Source organism: Pelodiscus sinensis, chromosome 12, assembly GCF_052426305.1.
Source record: "Pelodiscus sinensis isolate ZL-2025 chromosome 12, ASM5242630v1, whole genome shotgun sequence".
NCBI classification, from domain to species: domain Eukaryota; kingdom Metazoa; phylum Chordata; order Testudines; family Trionychidae; genus Pelodiscus; species Pelodiscus sinensis.
The window spans coordinates 3,696,542-3,714,537 of NC_143063.1; the positions used below are offsets into that span (position 1 = coordinate 3,696,542).

At 49.0% G+C, this 17,996-nt stretch overlaps 1 protein-coding gene across 10 annotated transcripts in view; it reads left to right on the top strand.

Annotated features, from left to right (window-relative positions):
* LOC102448420 (diacylglycerol O-acyltransferase 1) overlaps positions 1–17,694 on the top strand; it is a 61,372-nt gene extending 43,678 nt beyond the window's left edge. For 9 of the 10 annotated variants that reach the window (XM_089781407.1, XM_075940469.2, XM_075940471.2 and 6 more), the window contains 4 exons: positions 2,507–2,572; positions 9,204–9,291; positions 11,167–11,229; positions 13,239–13,785. In XM_089781407.1, coding sequence (XP_089637533.1) covers positions 2,507–2,572; positions 9,204–9,291; positions 11,167–11,229; positions 13,239–13,406 — 385 coding nt within the window. In that variant the 3' untranslated portion in view covers positions 13,407–13,785. Of the gene's footprint in view, positions 1–2,506; positions 2,573–9,203; positions 9,292–11,166; positions 11,230–13,238; positions 13,786–16,030 lie in introns of those variants that run through there. The other variant, XM_075940475.2, reaches the window with a different exon arrangement.
* Positions 17,695–17,996: the final 302 nt, after the last annotated feature.

Consider the following 17,996-nt stretch of genomic DNA (forward strand, 5'->3'; position numbering starts at 1 on the left):
TCAAATATTTGGCCATGTCATTCCTGCTCTACTCTGAGGCTCAGAGATGCAGTTCAGGAGCCTTACATCCTTCTCCCATACCCGAGTGTCAGGAAGGGGGAACAAAGATTAAGTCTTCTGCTCTCCACAGACAGAGACTGTTCTACCCATACAGCTTCCATTGACAGCTATTGGTTACCTAATAACAGAAACACACAAGATTACAAATTCCATTAACCCAGGGTCAACAAATTGTAAGTGTAAATATTAAACTGCAGCATTGCCAACCCCAAGTGTTTCAAACATCATGAATCACACTTCAGAAAATGTGAGCTTGGCTCACAAATTAGATTAAAAAACCTAAAGCTTTTGGCTCTTTTTACTTTCCCTCTGGTGGTTGAGTGTTTTAGAGTTCATATTTGCCATTTTTGCTCTGCAGAAATATATTTTTAAGAAAAAGCAGAAATTATCCCATATTCACATGACTCCAGAAGCTGGAGTTTTAAGACACTCATCAAGTATCACAAGACTCCGTACTGTCATCTTATTGTAAGCTCCATGTATAAATTGTTTGTAACTACAATGAAATTAGTTCCATAGATACAGCATGCAAGAGACCCACAAAATGATCGTTGACAGGGTGTAGTCAGGGTATGTTCAGTTTGTGTGCATAGTCTTCTGTTGCTGGCAAACGTGTTGTCAGGCAAATGAAAGTGTTACACGCAAGAAGCATGGGTGAGAGATGGGAAGTGCAGTAAGTGATGGGTACCTCTTAATTTGGATTGACAGTTCCACCTATCTTGGGTTGCCAAAGCTGTAAAAGAAAGTAGGAATGTCTGCCTGTTAAATGAGTAACACTGAAAGGTTTGGAGTGATATGCTCTGCAGCATCCACACAACATCCATAAAGGAGGGGTGCTGATCAGGTGTAGGAGATAAAAGGTGTGATATCAGCAGGAAGAAGGGTTTATTTTCTTTCATTTTTTTAATGTTGATTTGCCATTTTCAGTCATTCTTTAAAATATTTGGCGGAGGCATGCTAATCTCTGCAGATCTTTTAGATATTGATTTTTGCTGAAATAAAAAACCACTGGCTTTCAGGGCTCTCTTTTCACTGTGTGTTTCTATACCAAATACTTTAGACCTAATTGTAGAGAGGAAAGACTTGATAACTGCTTAACTGTCCATGAAAGACCTAAAACATTAAATTCATTGTCACAGGTCAAGGCAGCTATATTTATATTTCCTCTCCATGGTCCACCAAGGACACCCACTTCAGGCTTCCAGACCCTATCCTTCACCTCTCTTGGGCAGACGCAAATCTCACGCTCTTCTCACTAGGCATTTTAAGGCTGCACAGCTCCCTGGCTTATGCTGTGACATCCAGCAAGCCAGACTGCCTAAGGGTACGTCTACACTACAACACTATTCTGAAATGACTTAGTCTGCGTCTACACAGCAGGCAGTTTTTTCGAAATAGTGTCAAAATACTGCCAAGTTGGAGGACTCCTTACTCCGACTCCGGTAACCCTCATTAGGTGAGGAGTAAGGGAAGTCAGAGCAAGAGGGCTTTATTTCGAAATAAGTGCTGTGTAGACGCTCCCAATTTCAAAATAAGCGATTTTGAAATAAGCTACACAATTGACGTAGCTCAATTTACGTAGCTTATTTCAAGTTAAGCCCTGCAGTGTAGTTGCACTCTACGAGGCTAGTGCCTATGCTTTGCTGTGACTGGTGTATCACTCACAGTTTCAACTTACCCCTCAGCTCCCTAAGCAAGCACATTCATTCTTAAGGTAAAAGCATTACAGAGAAACCACATTAAAACATAAAATAACCTGCACTCGTGCTAGAAATCTTAGCAGAGATCACCCCAAAATCCAGCATGGGGCTCTGGTAAAATTCAGTACTTCAAACCCACAATTGGGTTTTTCATACCTGTCTAGTTCATTTCCAATATTGTCTTATGAGCTCCCATGTTTCACATCTGTCATATCTCCCCCCCAGAAAGGTTACATACAATCCCGGCCCATAAGAACACATAAACATAATATAATAAAGTCTTTCAAAGACATTGCAGGAAATTGCCATATCTGCCACACACAGCACTTCGTGGTTTCAAAACTTATCGTCATGTATCATCATTAAATGTGAGATAATTGGCTCCCAAGTTCTAGATCTGGTAAAAATGGCGGGCTTACTACTGGAGGGATATATGCATACAAATCAACTGCAGAGTAGTTACATGTGTGAGAAAATGGAGTTAACTGTACAGTATACCAGAGTGCACATGATTTTTTTTAAACCCTCCTACTTTAAATAGCAAGTGCTGCATTTATTTCTGACTCCAGGGCTTGCATTACAGAGAATGCCAAAGCCCTTATCCTAAGGTTATTTCAGTAGTGCCATGGAAAATGTAGTTGTAATTAGCAGATTGACTGAGCTGCATTTTGATTTTTGGTGTAACAACATTGTGTGTTCCTTCTGTGCTATGCAATGACATCCCCTTACTTGTTCTGTTCTCGTAGGAATGCAGACTCCGTCCTACAGTTCTGGTCCAGATGGAATATCCCAGCCCATAGATGGCTAGACAGGTACAAAAATGAATTCTGTGTTTTCCAGTGAAGATTCAGTTTCTTTTAGGAGATGAAATATTGCTGTTGGGAATCAATAATAATAATAATAATTGATTTTCTTTGCGAAGGGTTAAATCACCATGAACAGTTCTATTAGCCTGCTGTATCACACCAGCAGTTCTGCTGGCTTGAAAGTTAACGTTGAGGCGAGGCAATTAAGCCTTGACATTTAGGCATAATGAAAGAGTGAGCTTTAAAGTCCAGGTAGTTGTGGAGGAATAGCAGGATGGAAGAGGAAATACAATGGTTTTGTTAAGTAAAATGCTTTAAAGTAACAGTAAGAACCTAGCCTGTGCTACTGATCATGGGATCTTCGAGTATAGTACAGCAACCACATAGACCGAACCCTGCCATCTGTGCTATGGCAGGGGGTTCCGATCTGTGCAGTTTGTGGGGGGTGCAGTTTAGGAACCTTCTCCTCATCAGGGAATTTCCTTCACCCCAGTGTGTCAAGGTCAGGAATGGGTGAGGGAAGATGCTGTACGGTGGATCTAGATTGCCTATTTACTCTCCCCTTTGAGTGTTGGCTTCAGGAGCTATTGAACTGCAATAGCAGGTGGAGAGAGGATTTCTTAGCACTGAGATTCCCCAGCATGCAGCCTATCTCTTCTGAGCACTGACTCTTACCTGCTTCTACCTCCCAAACTAATAGTCTGTCTCTGTCCATCAGTCCTGTTGAAATTGGTTCGGGTTCCAAAGGCTGAACAGGTGAGCTGTGAGCTCCAGCCTAAAAGCCTCTTGAACTTTGGAAGGATAAATGGTTATCTGTTATTCCAGTGGGAACCTGAACTATTTGGGGTCTGTACTACAGTGACTCCTGCCACCAACAAAGCCAGCGCTGCTCCATTCACGTTACCCGACAGTCTTCCTTGTCATTGTGTTCCAGTGCTGCCTACACCACAGTAGCCGGGTAACCAGTGTGAAATGCTGTATGAGCTTTCTAACCCCAACAGTGGAGAGAATCAGGGCAGGTTTGCTAGTGTGCCATTCACCCTGACCTCCTTAGCACTGCAAACCATTGGGCCACTCTTGTAGGTAAAAGCTGCTGCCAAGATTTTCAAAAAGGGGGTCAAACCTCAGCACTAGGCAGGGAAATAATTGGCTAGATTTTGATTTAGCTGATTTCAATGGAAACTACAGGTGCTCAACACTTTTGAAACTCAACCCAGCCGCTCATTTTCAGTACAAGTTGAACCTCTCTCGTCCAGCACCCTCAGGACCTGACCAGTTCTGAATGAGAGAGTTTTCTGACCACGGGAGACTAATATTGTCTAGGAGCATTACCAACACTGCCACTGCTTACTGGGCTGTTGTTAGAGGACATTTAGGGGTTAATTAGAGCTAAATAACAGCACAGAACAGTGATGAAATGTAGCCGTGTTAGTCTGGGGTAGCTGAAACAAAAACCAGGACTATGCAGCACTTTAAGACTAACAAGATGGTTTCTTAGATGATGAGCTTTCGTGGGCCAGACCCACTTCCTCAGATCAAATAGTGGAAGAAAATTGGCACGACCATATATACCAAAGGATAAAATCAAGAAAATAAACAAATATGAAAAGGACAAATCAAATTTCAGAACAGAAGGGGGATGAGCCAGGTCTGGTAGCTGTAAACAAACTTTATGGGACCGCAGGAAACTTGGCCACACCCATGAAAAGTGGACATGGGTGGATTTTCAGCTAACTAAAATCTTTCTGGACGATGGATGTTTCTGGACCAGAGAGTTCTGGACTAGAGAGGTTCAACCTGTACCTTACATACAAATTTGGAAGCAACATGAATAGTCTGTTTTTTTAAATCTTGGCTTCTTTTTAAATTATATTTTTGATGTGTGTTCGTTAAAAGATATGGAGGAACCATTAAGCTACTAAGATCTGCATGGAAGCTTACAGAACCCATCAGAGTCTATGGAGGTTGCAATATACCTTCCAGCCAGTTCCATGCGATAAGCCTTCCTCCCAACTCCTTCTGTCACTCGGTAGGGCTAAATGGCAGGCCAGGAAACTAATGAACAGCACTTTTGTAAATCAGAACAGCTGTCTAGTGGGCCCAACTTTCCACTTATTTACTGGTGTAAATCTGGAGTATCACAGTTGACTTGTAGTTACTCTGGTATAAGATGCATACCTAGCTCTATAGGACTGACGCTGATATTAATACAAAACATGTAGATGGGATCGTGAGCTTTTGTGAGTACAACCCACTTCAGATGACTGGAGTTATTAAAGGTCCAGTTCCAAAATAAATAGGGGATGTGGAGTGGGGAGGGGAAGAAGGAAGGGAAAAAATAGTGAATTAGAGCGTTGGTGTTACATGAAGCTGATAGAGAAGGTTCAGATTGTTCTTAAGTACCCATTGTTTGGTTGGTTGAGTCATTAGGATGTGGAAGGTAGTGTGAATAATGTCTTTATTCAGACCTTTGTGATGGGTCCCAAACTTGTAAATGAAGTTTAAGTTCCAACGCTTCCCTGTGGAATTGGCCTGAAACAACACAGTGATTTTGAGATCCATGAATGAGTGCCTCTGCAGGTTAAAGTGTTCTCCAACAGGTTGCTGTGTGTTGCCTTTTCGGATATCAGATTCGTGTCCATTAATTCTTTCCTGTAGAGCAGTGGTCTCCAACCTTTTTATACCCAAGATCACTTTTTAAATCTCAGAACAGGCGAAGATCTACAACCCCGCCCCTTCTTTGAAGCCCCGCCCTCTCTATTCTCCTCCTGTCCATCACTTGCTATCCCCAGCCCTTACTTACACACTCTGATAAACAGTTTATGTTTAAGTTATGCGATATATAAAATTAAAATCACGTGTTTATAGTTATGAAATAAATGGTCTGTTTTTTATTCATGATATTTAAATCTAAAATGAAGCATTTATAATTATACATTTTGTGGGGACAGAGTTCTGTGGCTGGAGGCAGGGGAGAGGGAACAGGGTGCTGGGAGGGCAGAGGACAGGGTTCTGCAGCAGGGGACAGAGTGCCAGTGGGGACAGAGTTCAGGGAATGGGGACGGGAATGGGGACAGAGTTTTGTAGCTGGGAACAGGGGAGTGGGGACAGAATTCTGTAGCTGGGGATGGGAGTAGGGACAGAGTTTGGGGAGTGGGGACGGGAATGGGGACAGAGTTCTGTGGCTGGGGACAAGGGAGTGGGGACAGCGTTTGGGGAGTGGGGACAAGAGTGGGGACAGCATTCTGTGGCTGGGGACAGCGTTTGGGGAGTGGGGACGGGAGTGGGGACGGCGTTCTGTAGCTGGGGACGGGAGTGGGGACAGCGTTTGGGGAGTGGGGATGGGAGTGGGGACAGAGTTCTTTAGCTGGGGATAGGGGAGTGGGGACAGCGTTTGGGGAGTGGGGATGGGAGTGGGGACAGAGTTCTGTAGCTTGGGACAGGGGAGTGGGGACAGCGTTTGGGGAGTGGGGACGAGAGTGGGGACAGAGTTCTGTGGCTGGGGATAGGGTAGTGGGGACAGCGTTTGGGGAGTGGGGACAGAGTTCTGTAGCTGGGGACGGGAGTGGGGACAGCGTTTGGGGAGTGGGGATGGGAGTGGGGACAGAGTTCTGTAGCTGGGGACAGGGGAGTGGGGACAGCGTTTGGGGAGTGGGGACAGAGTTCTGTAGCTTGGGACAGGGGAGTGGGGACGAGAGTGGGGACAGAGTTCTGTGGCTGGGGACAGGGGAGTGGGGACAGAGTTCTGTGGCTGGGGACAGGGGAGTGGGGACAGCGTTTGGGGAGTGGGGACAGAGTTCTGTGGCTGGGGACAGGGGAGTGGGGACAGCGTTTGGGGAGTGGGGACAGAGTTCTGTGGCTGGGGTCAGGGGAGTGGGGACAGAGTTCTGTGGCTGGGGACAGGGGAGTGGGGACAGAGTTCTGTGGCTGGGGACAGGGGAGTGGGGACAGCGTTTGGGGAGTGGGGACAGCGTTTGGGGAGTGGGGACGGGAGTGGGGACAGAGTTCTGTAGCTTGGGACAGGGGAGTGGGGACGAGAGTGGGGACAGAGTTCTGTGGCTGGGGACAGGGGAGTGGGGACAGAGTTCTGTGGCTGGGGACAGGGGAGTGGGGACAGCGTTTGGGGAGTGGGGACAGAGTTCTGTGGCTGGGGACAGGGGAGTGGGGACAGCGTTTGGGGAGTGGGGACAGAGTTCTGTGGCTGGGGTCAGGGGAGTGGGGACAGAGTTCTGTGGCTGGGGACAGGGGAGTGGGGACAGAGTTCTGTGGCTGGGGACAGGGGAGTGGGGACAGCGTTTGGGGAGTGGGGACAGCGTTTGGGGAGTGGGGACGGGAGTGGGGACAGAGTTTGGGGAGTGGGGACGAGAGTGGGGACAGAGTTCTGTGGCTGGGGATAGGGTAGTGGGGACAGCGTTTGGGGAGTGGGGACAGAGTTCTGTAGCTGGGGACGGGAGTGGGGACAGCGTTTGGGGAGTGGGGATGGGAGTGGGGACAGAGTTCTGTAGCTGGGGACAGGGGAGTGGGGACAGCGTTTGGGGAGTGGGGACAGAGTTCTGTAGCTTGGGACAGGGGAGTGGGGACGAGAGTGGGGACAGAGTTCTGTGGCTGGGGACAGGGGAGTGGGGACAGAGTTCTGTGGCTGGGGACAGGGGAGTGGGGACAGCGTTTGGGGAGTGGGGACAGAGTTCTGTGGCTGGGGACAGGGGAGTGGGGACAGCGTTTGGGGAGTGGGGACAGAGTTCTGTGGCTGGGGTCAGGGGAGTGGGGACAGCGTTTGGGGAGTGGGGACAGAGTTCTGTGGCTGGGGTCAGGGGAGTGGGGACAGAGTTCTGTGGCTGGGGACAGGGGAGTGGGGACAGAGTTCTGTGGCTGGGGACAGGGGAGTGGGGACAGCGTTTGGGGAGTGGGGACAGCGTTTGGGGAGTGGGGACGGGAGTGGGGACAGAGTTCTGTAGCTGGGGATAGGGGAGTGGGGACAGCGTTTGGGGAGTGGGGACAGCGTTTGGGGAGTGGGGACGGGAGTGGGGACAGAGTTCTGTAGCTGGGGATAGGGGAGTGGGGACAGCGTTTGGGGAGTGGGGACAGCGTTTGGGGAGTGGGGACGGGAGTGGGGACAGAGTTCTGTAGCTGGGGATAGGGGAGTGGGGACAGCGTTTGGGGAGTGGGGACAGCGTTTGGGGAGTGGGGACGGGAGTGGGGACAGAGTTCTGTAGCTGGGGACAGGGGAGTGAGGTCTGGGGAGTGGGGAGTGTGATCTGGGGAGTGGGGTGCCAGTGGAGGCAGAGAGTCCCCTGCATCTGCCTCCTCCCAGGATTCCCCCCCAGAGGGAAACTGGCGCATGCCTGCCCCAGGGCTGACCTCCCCACCCCACGCAGGGAAGCCCCGCGCGCGTGCGCACACCTGCCCAGGGGGCCAACCCGGCCCTGCACGCGCTTGCCCCGGTGCCAACCCCCCCAGCGCAGGGAAACCCCGTGTGCGCGCCTCCCCCGGGGCTGACTCACCCCTCCTGTGCGGTTCAGGGAGCCAGTGCTTCCTCCCGCAGTACACCAGGCAGAGCAGCTACTGCACTTCCGGAATCGCCAGAAGTGGCGCTAAGCTGCGGGACTTTTGTCCATCCCCGGGAAGCCGACACTACCTCCATTTTCACTTGAAGTAGGTAGTGGGGATTCTCAGGGGTGGGAGGGAAATGGGGGCGGGGCGGACAGGACGCCTCGCGAGCAACTGGTCGAGGCCTTGTGATCGACCTGTTGGTGACCACGGCTGTAGAGACTGTCCAGTCTGGCCAATATCCATGGCCGAGGGGCATTGCTGGCGTAGATCACATTAGTGGATTTGCAGTTAAATGAACCCCTACCGTGGTGGCTGATGTGGTTGGGTTCAGTGATGAAATTGCTTGTGGACATGTGTGGACAGAATTGGCACCGGGGCTGATTGCAGGGGTGGGTTCCTGGGTGATTATGATGGAGGTTTGTTGTGTGGTTACTGGAAGGAATTTGTTTGAGGTGAGGGGGTTGTCTGTAGGCGAGGATTGGCCTTTCCTCCAAGGCCTGTGAGAGTGAGGGGTCATATTCCAGGACAGGTTGTAGATTGTTGATAATGCATTGGAGGGGTTTACATTGTGGGCTGTAGGTGATGACAAGTGGAATTCTGTTGTTTTCTCTTCTTGGCCTTTCTTGAAGTAGTTCATGTCTGGGTACCCTTCTGGCTCTGTCAATCTATTTTTTCACTTCTCTGGGTGGCTATTTCAGTTTTAAGAATGCTCTATATAGATCCTGTAGGTGTTTGTCTCTGTCTGGGGGACTGGAGCAAATCTGGTTTTTTTCTGAAGAAGTGGGTTGTACCCACGAAAGCTCATGATACCATCTACATGTTTTGTTGTTCATTGTTTTTTAAAACATGTAGATGGTGGTATGAGCTTTCGTGGGTACAGCCCACTTCTTCAGATGGCTGGAGTATTAAAAGTCCAGACTACACGTTCGGTTAGTCTCTAAGGTGCTGCTAGACTATTTGTTGTTTTTTAAGTTTTTCCAGTTACAGACTAACTCGGCCACCCCTCTGAAGCTCAGCTTAATGGCTGACTGCACCAGGAAGCAATGCACATGACTCTCTTTCATGTTCTTTTGCCTTGTGTGCGTAGGCACATATACAGGCCCTTGCTGCATCACGGCTATGACAAGTGGCAGGCCCGCATGACAGTATTCCTGCTCTCTGCATGTTTCTATGAGGTAGGTGACAATAGTGCTAATCTGGGCAGTTCTCAGCATCAGCAAGGGGGCACTGTCCTGAGGACAGACACAGATGGCTCACGCTGACTTTTAACAGACCACTCACTGAAACTGAGAAATCTGCACAGGTTCTAATGCTCTCTCTTTGATAAGAGTCCCTTCCGCAGACCCCAGGCAGTGCTGTGTGTCCAAGGTGTGCTCACTCAGAAGCAGTCAGCATGCGGGATTCAATGCACTGGGGATGTAAATGGCAGTGTAAGTTAGGCAGAAAATGGGTTTAAGTGCCACAAGTAGGCGAAACTCCACCAGCCTAGACTCCATCCTTGTAGGGACCCAGGGCCTTGTATCTACAAGGGGATGTGGCCAGATAAAACAAAGACCTGGGCAGGGGAAAATGCTACTGAGGCAGCTTTGCAGGTGCGGACCTGCCCACTTCCCAGCCCAGAACATTTCCCAGAAAAAGGAACTCCTTGAAAATAGGACTCTGTTTCCCACTCGTAAATAAGTCATCAGGGACTGATGAGCCACTCGGTGCTGAGGGAGCACAGTTCCATTTGAAGGCCTGTCTCTGCTTCCAGCCCCTGGAGCAGCCTGCTGGGGCGATTCCCCCTTTCAGAGCTGAACCTGAGTACTGGGCCCCGGGGAAATTCCATTATTTTAATATTTCATAACCAAAGATCTGAGTTACTCTGAAGCCTGCCTTGCCTCTGTGAGCCCAGTTCTGAGATGCCTGCTCAGGTACCTGCCCCTTGAAATTCATGCCGCCCAGGGAATGGCAGAACAACCCTATTGCTAAAGATGGTGAGTGGTTACATGACCTGTTCCCTAGCCTCATGTCCTAGCCTCTTTTGCCTCCAAGGCCAGGGTGCAACATAGGTGGGCGTGGCCAGGAAAGGAACGTGGGGCTGAAGGAACTAGGGATGTTAAGGACTAGTCGGCTAGTTGCTTCCCTATCAGATAGAGGCAGCAAGGGGTGGGAGAAGAGGGGGATACTTCAAAGCGGCAGCACTGCATAGAGCATGGGGTCAGTGGGGGAGCCCTCCCCCCCCTTCCGCTGACCCCGAGCTTTGGCACTTTTGCCTTTGAAGTGTAGCAGCAGTCCTAGGGCTATTTCTATAGGGCTGTTGCTACGCTTCAAAGATGGAGGTGCTCTATCGACTAATCAAATAGTACATTTTTTGGATTATTGACCTATCAACCAATCAAATAGTCAAAAATGTATCGACTATTCAACAAGTCAATTACACGATACTTCACATCCTTAGAAGGAACCCTCCCTCCATGTGCCATCTTCTCTCCTAGAAAGAAAGGAAAGTACAGTGCACTTCACGCCGATAGTTACTGCTGCCCTGCACACTCAAAACACCAGCTTTTCCACTGTCCGAGATCCTCATGGGGTATGAGATGCAAGACTGACTGGCTGTGACAGCCCAGCCCCTGTGCAAGCCATACCACTGCTGCTGTGTGTAGAGACAGCCAGAGAGCTCGGGAGACTTCTCTGGGTATACTCTTGGGGCTTGGCAGTTAGCTGTCCGAGTGACTGTGCTTTAGAGCTAGACAGAGTGCTTGAATTCAGGCTGGTGCCAGCAATCCTTACTGTCCTATGCCCCAACCTGCACCACACAGCTGCTGGTCCCTATGGCCAGTGTGCTAGGCTGGCTGGCAGCTCTGCACGTCTCAGAAGGCTTTCTTTCCTGTCTCCGCTCCTTTGAATATGAAGGGAATCGATCAATGTCATTCTGTCATCAGGGTCATCTTCCTACCGACGTCATGTCTGGATCGGACCCTTCACACTCATATGTCCACCGCTTACTATAGTCAAGGAGTAACATTCAGGGCAGCACGCCTCAGACCCTTGCTTTTGTCTTTTTCCAGTATCTAATTGCCATCCCACTGAAGATGTTCCGGTTTTGGATGTTTTTTGCTATGGCAGCCCAGGTATGGTGAGATGGAAACTGGCAGGGAATGGAAATCTAACAGGGGAGGGGTTACAGTCACTGCTAACTCACTTGAAGCATGAAACTTTTTAGTTTAAACCACAGGTAAAAACGTAGCCAAGCCCAGGCTTTCTGGTGAGCATTGGGCCAGCTGATCTTGCCAGCCAGTTGCTCGCATCATCTGTCTGATGTTGGGGCGCGACACTACAAAATGTTTTAAAACTGTTGCTCTCTGACATGCAAAAATACCCTGCCCCTCCGTTTATGTAAAAAATGCCAAACCTCAAATGTCTTGGCTTATAAGCCCCGCCCAGAGAAATTTTTCCTTGATCTTTGGATGTTTTTTTGGTATAATGTTTAAAGCTGTTGGCAATCTGAAATGAAATGTGCCAAATTCTGCAATAATTTAAGCCTGAACAGTTTATAAAATCTTTTTAAGTGTACAAGAAAAAACCATAGTGTGGTCTTGTAAATAGCTTAGTAAAACTTGTTCAGGTAACCTGCTCTACATTATAGCTCCACTGGCTGAATTTTGAGGATTAATTTCCTCAGTGTAATTAAACTTCTGCTGTGATGGTCTCTGTGGTACAGAATTTGTCCTGTCCTGCACTCTTATTTAATCTCTCCCATTCTTTAAAACATCTTCAAGCCTCTCTGTTCCCACAGGCTGTGTCTAGACTGGCAGGTTTTTCCGCAAAATCATCTGCTTTTGCGGAAAAACTTGCCAGCTGTCTACACTGGCCGCTTGAATTTCCACAAAAGCACTGACGATCTCATGTAAGATTGTCAGTGTTCTTGCGGAAATACTGTGCTGCTCCCGTTCGGGCAAAAGTCTTTTTCCGAAAAACTTTTGCGCAAAAGGGCCAGTGTAGACAGCAGAGATTTGTTTTCCGCAAAAAAGCCCCGATGGCGAAAATGGTGATCGGGGCTTTTTTGTGGAAAAGCGCGTCTAGATTGGCCACGGACGCTCTTCTGCAAAAAGTGCTTTTGCGGAAAAGCGTCCTGCCAATCTAGATGCGCTTTTCCGAAAATGCTTTTAACGGAAAATTTTTCCATTAAAAGCATTTCCGGAAAATCATTCCAGTGTAGACGTAGCCACAGTGATTAAGGCTAGGTCTACACTGCAGTTATAAGTCAGAAAAAGAAACACAATTTGCAGTATGCAAATTGCGTTATCTTTTTCTGCTTTACTGTTGAAAGAGTCTTTTCTGATATTTGGCATGTCTACATGGCGCCATATTTTGGAAAAAAGTGTTCTTTTGACCCAACCCTTATTCCTTGTAAAACAAAGTTTACAGTGATGATGAAAGGGGGAGTCTGCTTTTTTTGAAAATTTTGAAAGCAGTGCAGTCTAGACGTAGCCTCAGTTTGGCATCTCTTAGCTCTCTGCGTAGGACCCTTTTCTTCTCATTGTGACTGTTTAGTTGCTAAGCTATTAGCAGGTGGTCTCTTCAATGATTTTTTAAATTGTTTTGTTATGCTGTGGGTAGGCCCAGAGCACTTTGGCATGGGGATGTATTATTCAATAAAATGAATAATTGGTTTATGCAAGTAAATGCGTTTTGAACCTGCTCTCCAGTTCATTGGTCCCCAACGCGGTGCCTGCGGGCGCCATGGCACCCGCCGGGGCATTTGTGTGTGCCCGCCTAGTCAGGGTCACAATGTGGGATGGCTGGGGGAGGACAGGCCACATGCGATGTGGGGCCGAACTCGCACCATGACGGGGCGTGGGGAAGCGCCGGCGGCAGAAGAACCTGCCAGGGAGCGTGGTGGGGAAGCCGCGGGAGCAGGGTGGCCAGTCCGGAGCGGCAAAATGGCCGCAGTGGGGGGTCTGGCGCTGGTGAAGGCACACTTGGTATGGGGCTGGCCGGCCAGGCGGCACTGTGGGATGACGTCACCCACCGGTGCGGCGCCCGCCACACACAAAGGTTGGGGACCACTGTAGTTTAACAAACGGTAGAAAGGGTTGGGAAGAATATTGTAGTGACTGGTGTTTGCTTCTTCTTACAGGTCCCCCTGGCTTGTCTAATGAAAAAGCTTTTTGGTGGTAATTTTGGCAACATCCTCGTGTGGATCAGTCTGGTCCTGGGTCCTCCCCTCATGGTGCTCTTGTATTTTCATGACTATTACATCCAGCACCATCGGCGGGATTCAAGCTGGAGGCTGTTTTTTTTCTAATCGGCCCCAGTCCTAGTTCCCTAGCACTCTCGGTCTGGCTGTATGTGCGACAGAGGCACCAATGGAGCCAACCTTTTCTTTAAGATGGGAGGGGTGGCCAGGCCTGCAATGCTCCATCCGGCCAGGAGGCTGGAGATGGAGTGTTGCATGCTGGTCTCCCCCCATACTGAAGAGGCAGGAGTGCAGAACTTTGTGGGCCACGTGTGTTTGTTTACTTTGCCCCCCTCTGACCCCTTTGTCTCGTCAATGGAAAGTTGCTCGTTGGCTCCTGAAGGACTTGACTTGAGAAATATCTGCACAAGGTCCCACCACAGCTCTGGAGATAAATATACTTTGTACTGTCTCTCTGTTCCTATTAAAATACTGCTGTTTCTGGTAACATCCTGCCTGGGAAATGAATGTAAGAATCCGGTAAAACCTAAGACTGTTTCCTCGCTTTTTGCGTCCAGTGATTTAAAGGGAAGAGTTGAAGTAATGAGGCAATAATGTCAATTGAACAAAAGGGGCCCCCGTGGCTAGATACATGGGAAAGTGAAGCCAAGACATTTTTGTTTGCAGCAGGAAACACTGAAGTTTATTAACATCATTCTCTCTCTTTTATCCCAAGTGACTGCTCCAGAGCAGGTATAATTATTTTGGGCTTAGCTTGGTCACTCTCACTTGTACAAACACTTCCCTAGCTCCTCAGATGGGCCCAGGAAACTCGGGGGGACTGCTTGCAGGATGCTGTTCGACTCAGTGAAATGAGGGTGGCAGCTTTGGGCCCAGTGTATGCAGTAGCGGAGTGGCATTGCTAATGAATGACTAGCTAGTTTCTGAGTGCCATAATCAGCCCAACGGTTGCTCCCGCCACTGTATTCTCTTGACAAAGGAGTTGTCTGTTGCTCTTTTGGAGGCAGTGAGGTGGGTGGAGCTAGAAAGCTGCCATTTGGCAAGGAAGTAGCCCTGAGGCCAGCAAGGGGCCTGGCGGTGTTCTGGAGAATCCCTTTGAATGTGACATGGGTGGAGGCTTTGAGCAGTGGATGGTTTTACCCAGACATGTTTAACAAACACCTGACACACTATAGCAAGGTAGTTTTCACAGACATGCCCATGGCTCTACAATGCAATAAACCATCCCTACTCAGGAAAGCACGTAACTGAACTTTACAACTTGTACTTGTTTAAGTACTTCCCTGAATGAGGCAGGACTAGTCTGACCCTGCTTGGCTTCATTCATGGTATTCCTTGCTGCACTGTGTAGTAAGGCCACCGTTTTATACCTGTGTGTCGACAGGCACCTGAATCCGGGTGTGTTTATCATTCTGCTTATTACCGTCGCGCCTGGACCTTCCAGTTGCGGACCAACACCCCATCGTGCTGGGTACTGCTGTACACGCAGCACAAAAAGACAGCCCCAGCCCTAAGGGGTGTACAGTCTACAGCAAGAGCAGCAGCTGGCCGCAGGCAGGAGAGCACAAGGAAACAGAGACAGCATTGATTGGCATGATGGGCTGGGGTCTTAGCACAACAGCAGGCTACATGAGCCTACTTTGGCACCTAAATTAGCAGCTTGATTTTCAGGCATCCATTGCCAACAGTCAGATTCCTTCAATTAGGTTTGCTTGAACTGTACATTTTTGGGGCAGGGAGTTAGTTTCTCCAAAACACAGTGCTGGGCAAGGACAGCCAGCCCGGTCCATTGTGCTCGGAGAGAGATGTTCGGGGAACAGGACACTCCGTGAACAGTGAGGATGAAGAGTTTACACTAGCACCTGGTGTAAACTTGGAAAGCCGTGATTACAATCAGTGCATTTATTTCTAACCAGTGTAACACTAAATATAGTGACCCTCTTCCGCCGGAGACAGTCAGTGAGCTGGGAGGGGTGGGAAGCCACAGAGCTGGGGTACTGCATGCAGCCTTCCTCTTGGCTTCTGTTTGAAGAAGTTATTTAAATGGAAAGTCTCGCCACTTCCTTGCTCGCTGGGCACTGTCCCGCTGTGTCCTGGATGGGGTGGGAGTCTGAAGCAGTGACAGTCCAGAAGTGTTTAAGACGGTGTTTCTCACCATGCCGCTTCCCACAGCTCCTCTTGGCGGGAAATGGCGAACCAGGGTCAATGGGAGCCGTGAGGCTCCGTGGTTACGGACTCTTGAGGTAAACCAAGTGATGTGGGTCTGCTAGCAGCTTTCCCAGCGCGGGTCCGGGCCCGCTGTGAGAAACACAGTGCGGAGGTTGGGAACTTTGCTGTCTCCCGTACGTCACTCTGCAGTCCTGTTACACAGGTTTTTGTAAGGACTCTAGATGTGTAAAAAGAACCATTTGTACATTTCACGCACTTCCACGGAGAGGTTAAAATATACAGGGGCTGACCTTCAGAGGGGCTGAACCTCAGTAGCTCCCATCAACTTCTGTACCACCACAAATCAGGCCCAGGAAAGGGCCCCTGGCAGGGAGGGGGGCAGCTAGAAGCAGTTAAAAGCCAAGGAGGGCCCATTATTTATCTTGACCCCTCGCCTTCTGCAAGGAGAGTTTAGAGGGTCCAGCTGCTCTATCGTTATTGATGCTGATGATTATTTCTCTCTCCACTGTGACTAGCTTTTGTTCTCTGGCCCTTTTTCCTCTTCCTGTCCTCTTTTCTCCAAGGAAAGGTGGGTCTTGTACAGCCGTTTCAGAGCCACACAGAACGCCCAGAGGAAAGGAGCAGCGGAGGAAAGGAGCAGCAGGCAAAATAGCAGACGGGTTTGCCGTCTAGGGAGGTTTTTAAAGAGGGGCACTTGTGTAAATCAACAACATATCAACTGTCCTGAACTATATCTGCACTTGCTGCAAGGCATTGGCAACGCCTGGCCGCACCACTTCTTCATTACAAGGTCGCTCTGTGTCACGAAGATGAATGCCAGCCTCTCCGCATGACTGACGTCCTCCCGGTGTACGTTTTCTACTGGGAGAAACACGTCAATCAACAGGGACACGCTGGGAATTTTGTGCAGCCTTCCTGTCCTTGCACTCCAGTCATCCATGAACTAATGTGCATTCTCCACGGGACTTCCATGTCTGCCATGTCTCTCCTTGTGTATTCGGAGCAAAAATAAACCGCTCCATCATGGGGCTAGATGCTTCAGGAGTTGGGGGCGGGGGGGGGAGAGATGGAACCTTTCACATCTGGGACACAGCCCCCAGCAGTAGTAACTGAAAGTTGGTATCTTCTTGTGGCTGCCCATGTGGATAAGGCTGTGGCCTCAAGCTAGTACCTGGTGTAAACTTGTCCACATCACAAACTGTCACTGCAGTCAGCAGAGGACTAAGGAACTAAGGGCATGAAGGGAGCTGTCAATCAGGTCACAGCCTACTTTGGTTGAATCTTCACAGCCACTCCCTGTATTGGACTCCGTCTGTGGAGCGAGCGCAAAGATCCCCAAGTCCTTTTAGGAATGCTAAACAAAAACCTTGTCCATCAGCCATGAGCAAAAGACCCAAGTGACTTTATAACAGTTCCTGCCCTCGTTTACATTGTGGCTAGAGTCAGAAAACCCCTACTCGAAAGCTTTTTTCAGATTGCTGTGGGCAGGAAATTCTTCTGGAAACTGCAGGGATCCTGCTGCTTTTGGCTGTGTTCATCTTAAATAAGTACGTTTGAAGTGAGGAAGTTGCTAGTCTGTGGCTTCCCTGCAGGCCAAATGCTTCCGTCTGGACAGCTTGCTGAAAGTCACTGAGCAGCATGTGAAATTCACACTTTTCCACCCCTGTGCATGGAGGCATTTCTGCAGAGCACCCAGCCAAGACTTCAGGGCTGTGTCAGAAGGGGCTGTATCTGCCCTTAAAGGTCACCAGGGAGCACTGTTTTTCTAGGCCAGCAATGAGAGGGCTCTGATTTTAATCGGGAGTCTCAGAGCAGTTCATTTAAAAGGCAGGGCACAGGTGTACCACTCTGCACAACAAGCAGACTGAGCTCTGGGAAATAAGTAGAGAACCAGATTTCAAATGTCTCATTTGGGTTTGTTAATAGGTTTTTGTCCTATCAGAGATGGTGAGTAAAAACAGCTGCATGAATTTTGCTAGGTGGAAAACCCAAGCGACAGCATCCTGGAAGCCAATTGGAGTTGGTCCAGACTGTGCACTTTTTGCTGTGTGAGTGGTTTTCCCGGACCAATAGATTTTCATAGGGTAGTTCCTATTTAATTGTTAGATCTTTCCTGACTCTCAGAATGAGCCCGACACATGAGAAAGCACAAGGGAGCATTCAGCCGAGCGGGTCACTTGATTGGACGAACGCGCTGACCCTTGAATCTGAATAGAGATGGCTTGGTGCCGGGGGTTGGTTTTCAGCCTGTTCCATTCCAGCTTCAGTAGGATGACAGGCGGAAGCAGACCCCAGGCCTGTCTGTATATAGGACATATGCTGGTTTAACTAAAGCAGGGTTTTGAACTCCTTAATTCACAGGCTACGTCACTGCCAAAAAAGTGTGTTCCTACTACAACAAGATAGCTGACCCCGCCTTAGCCGTCTCCCTGCTAAGTCGGAGCGTGGACAAGGCAGAAAGAGTTTGTATGGTGATGGAGGTAGGTGGGACATGGGAGAGGTTGACCTCACCTAGTTACAGCAAGATAC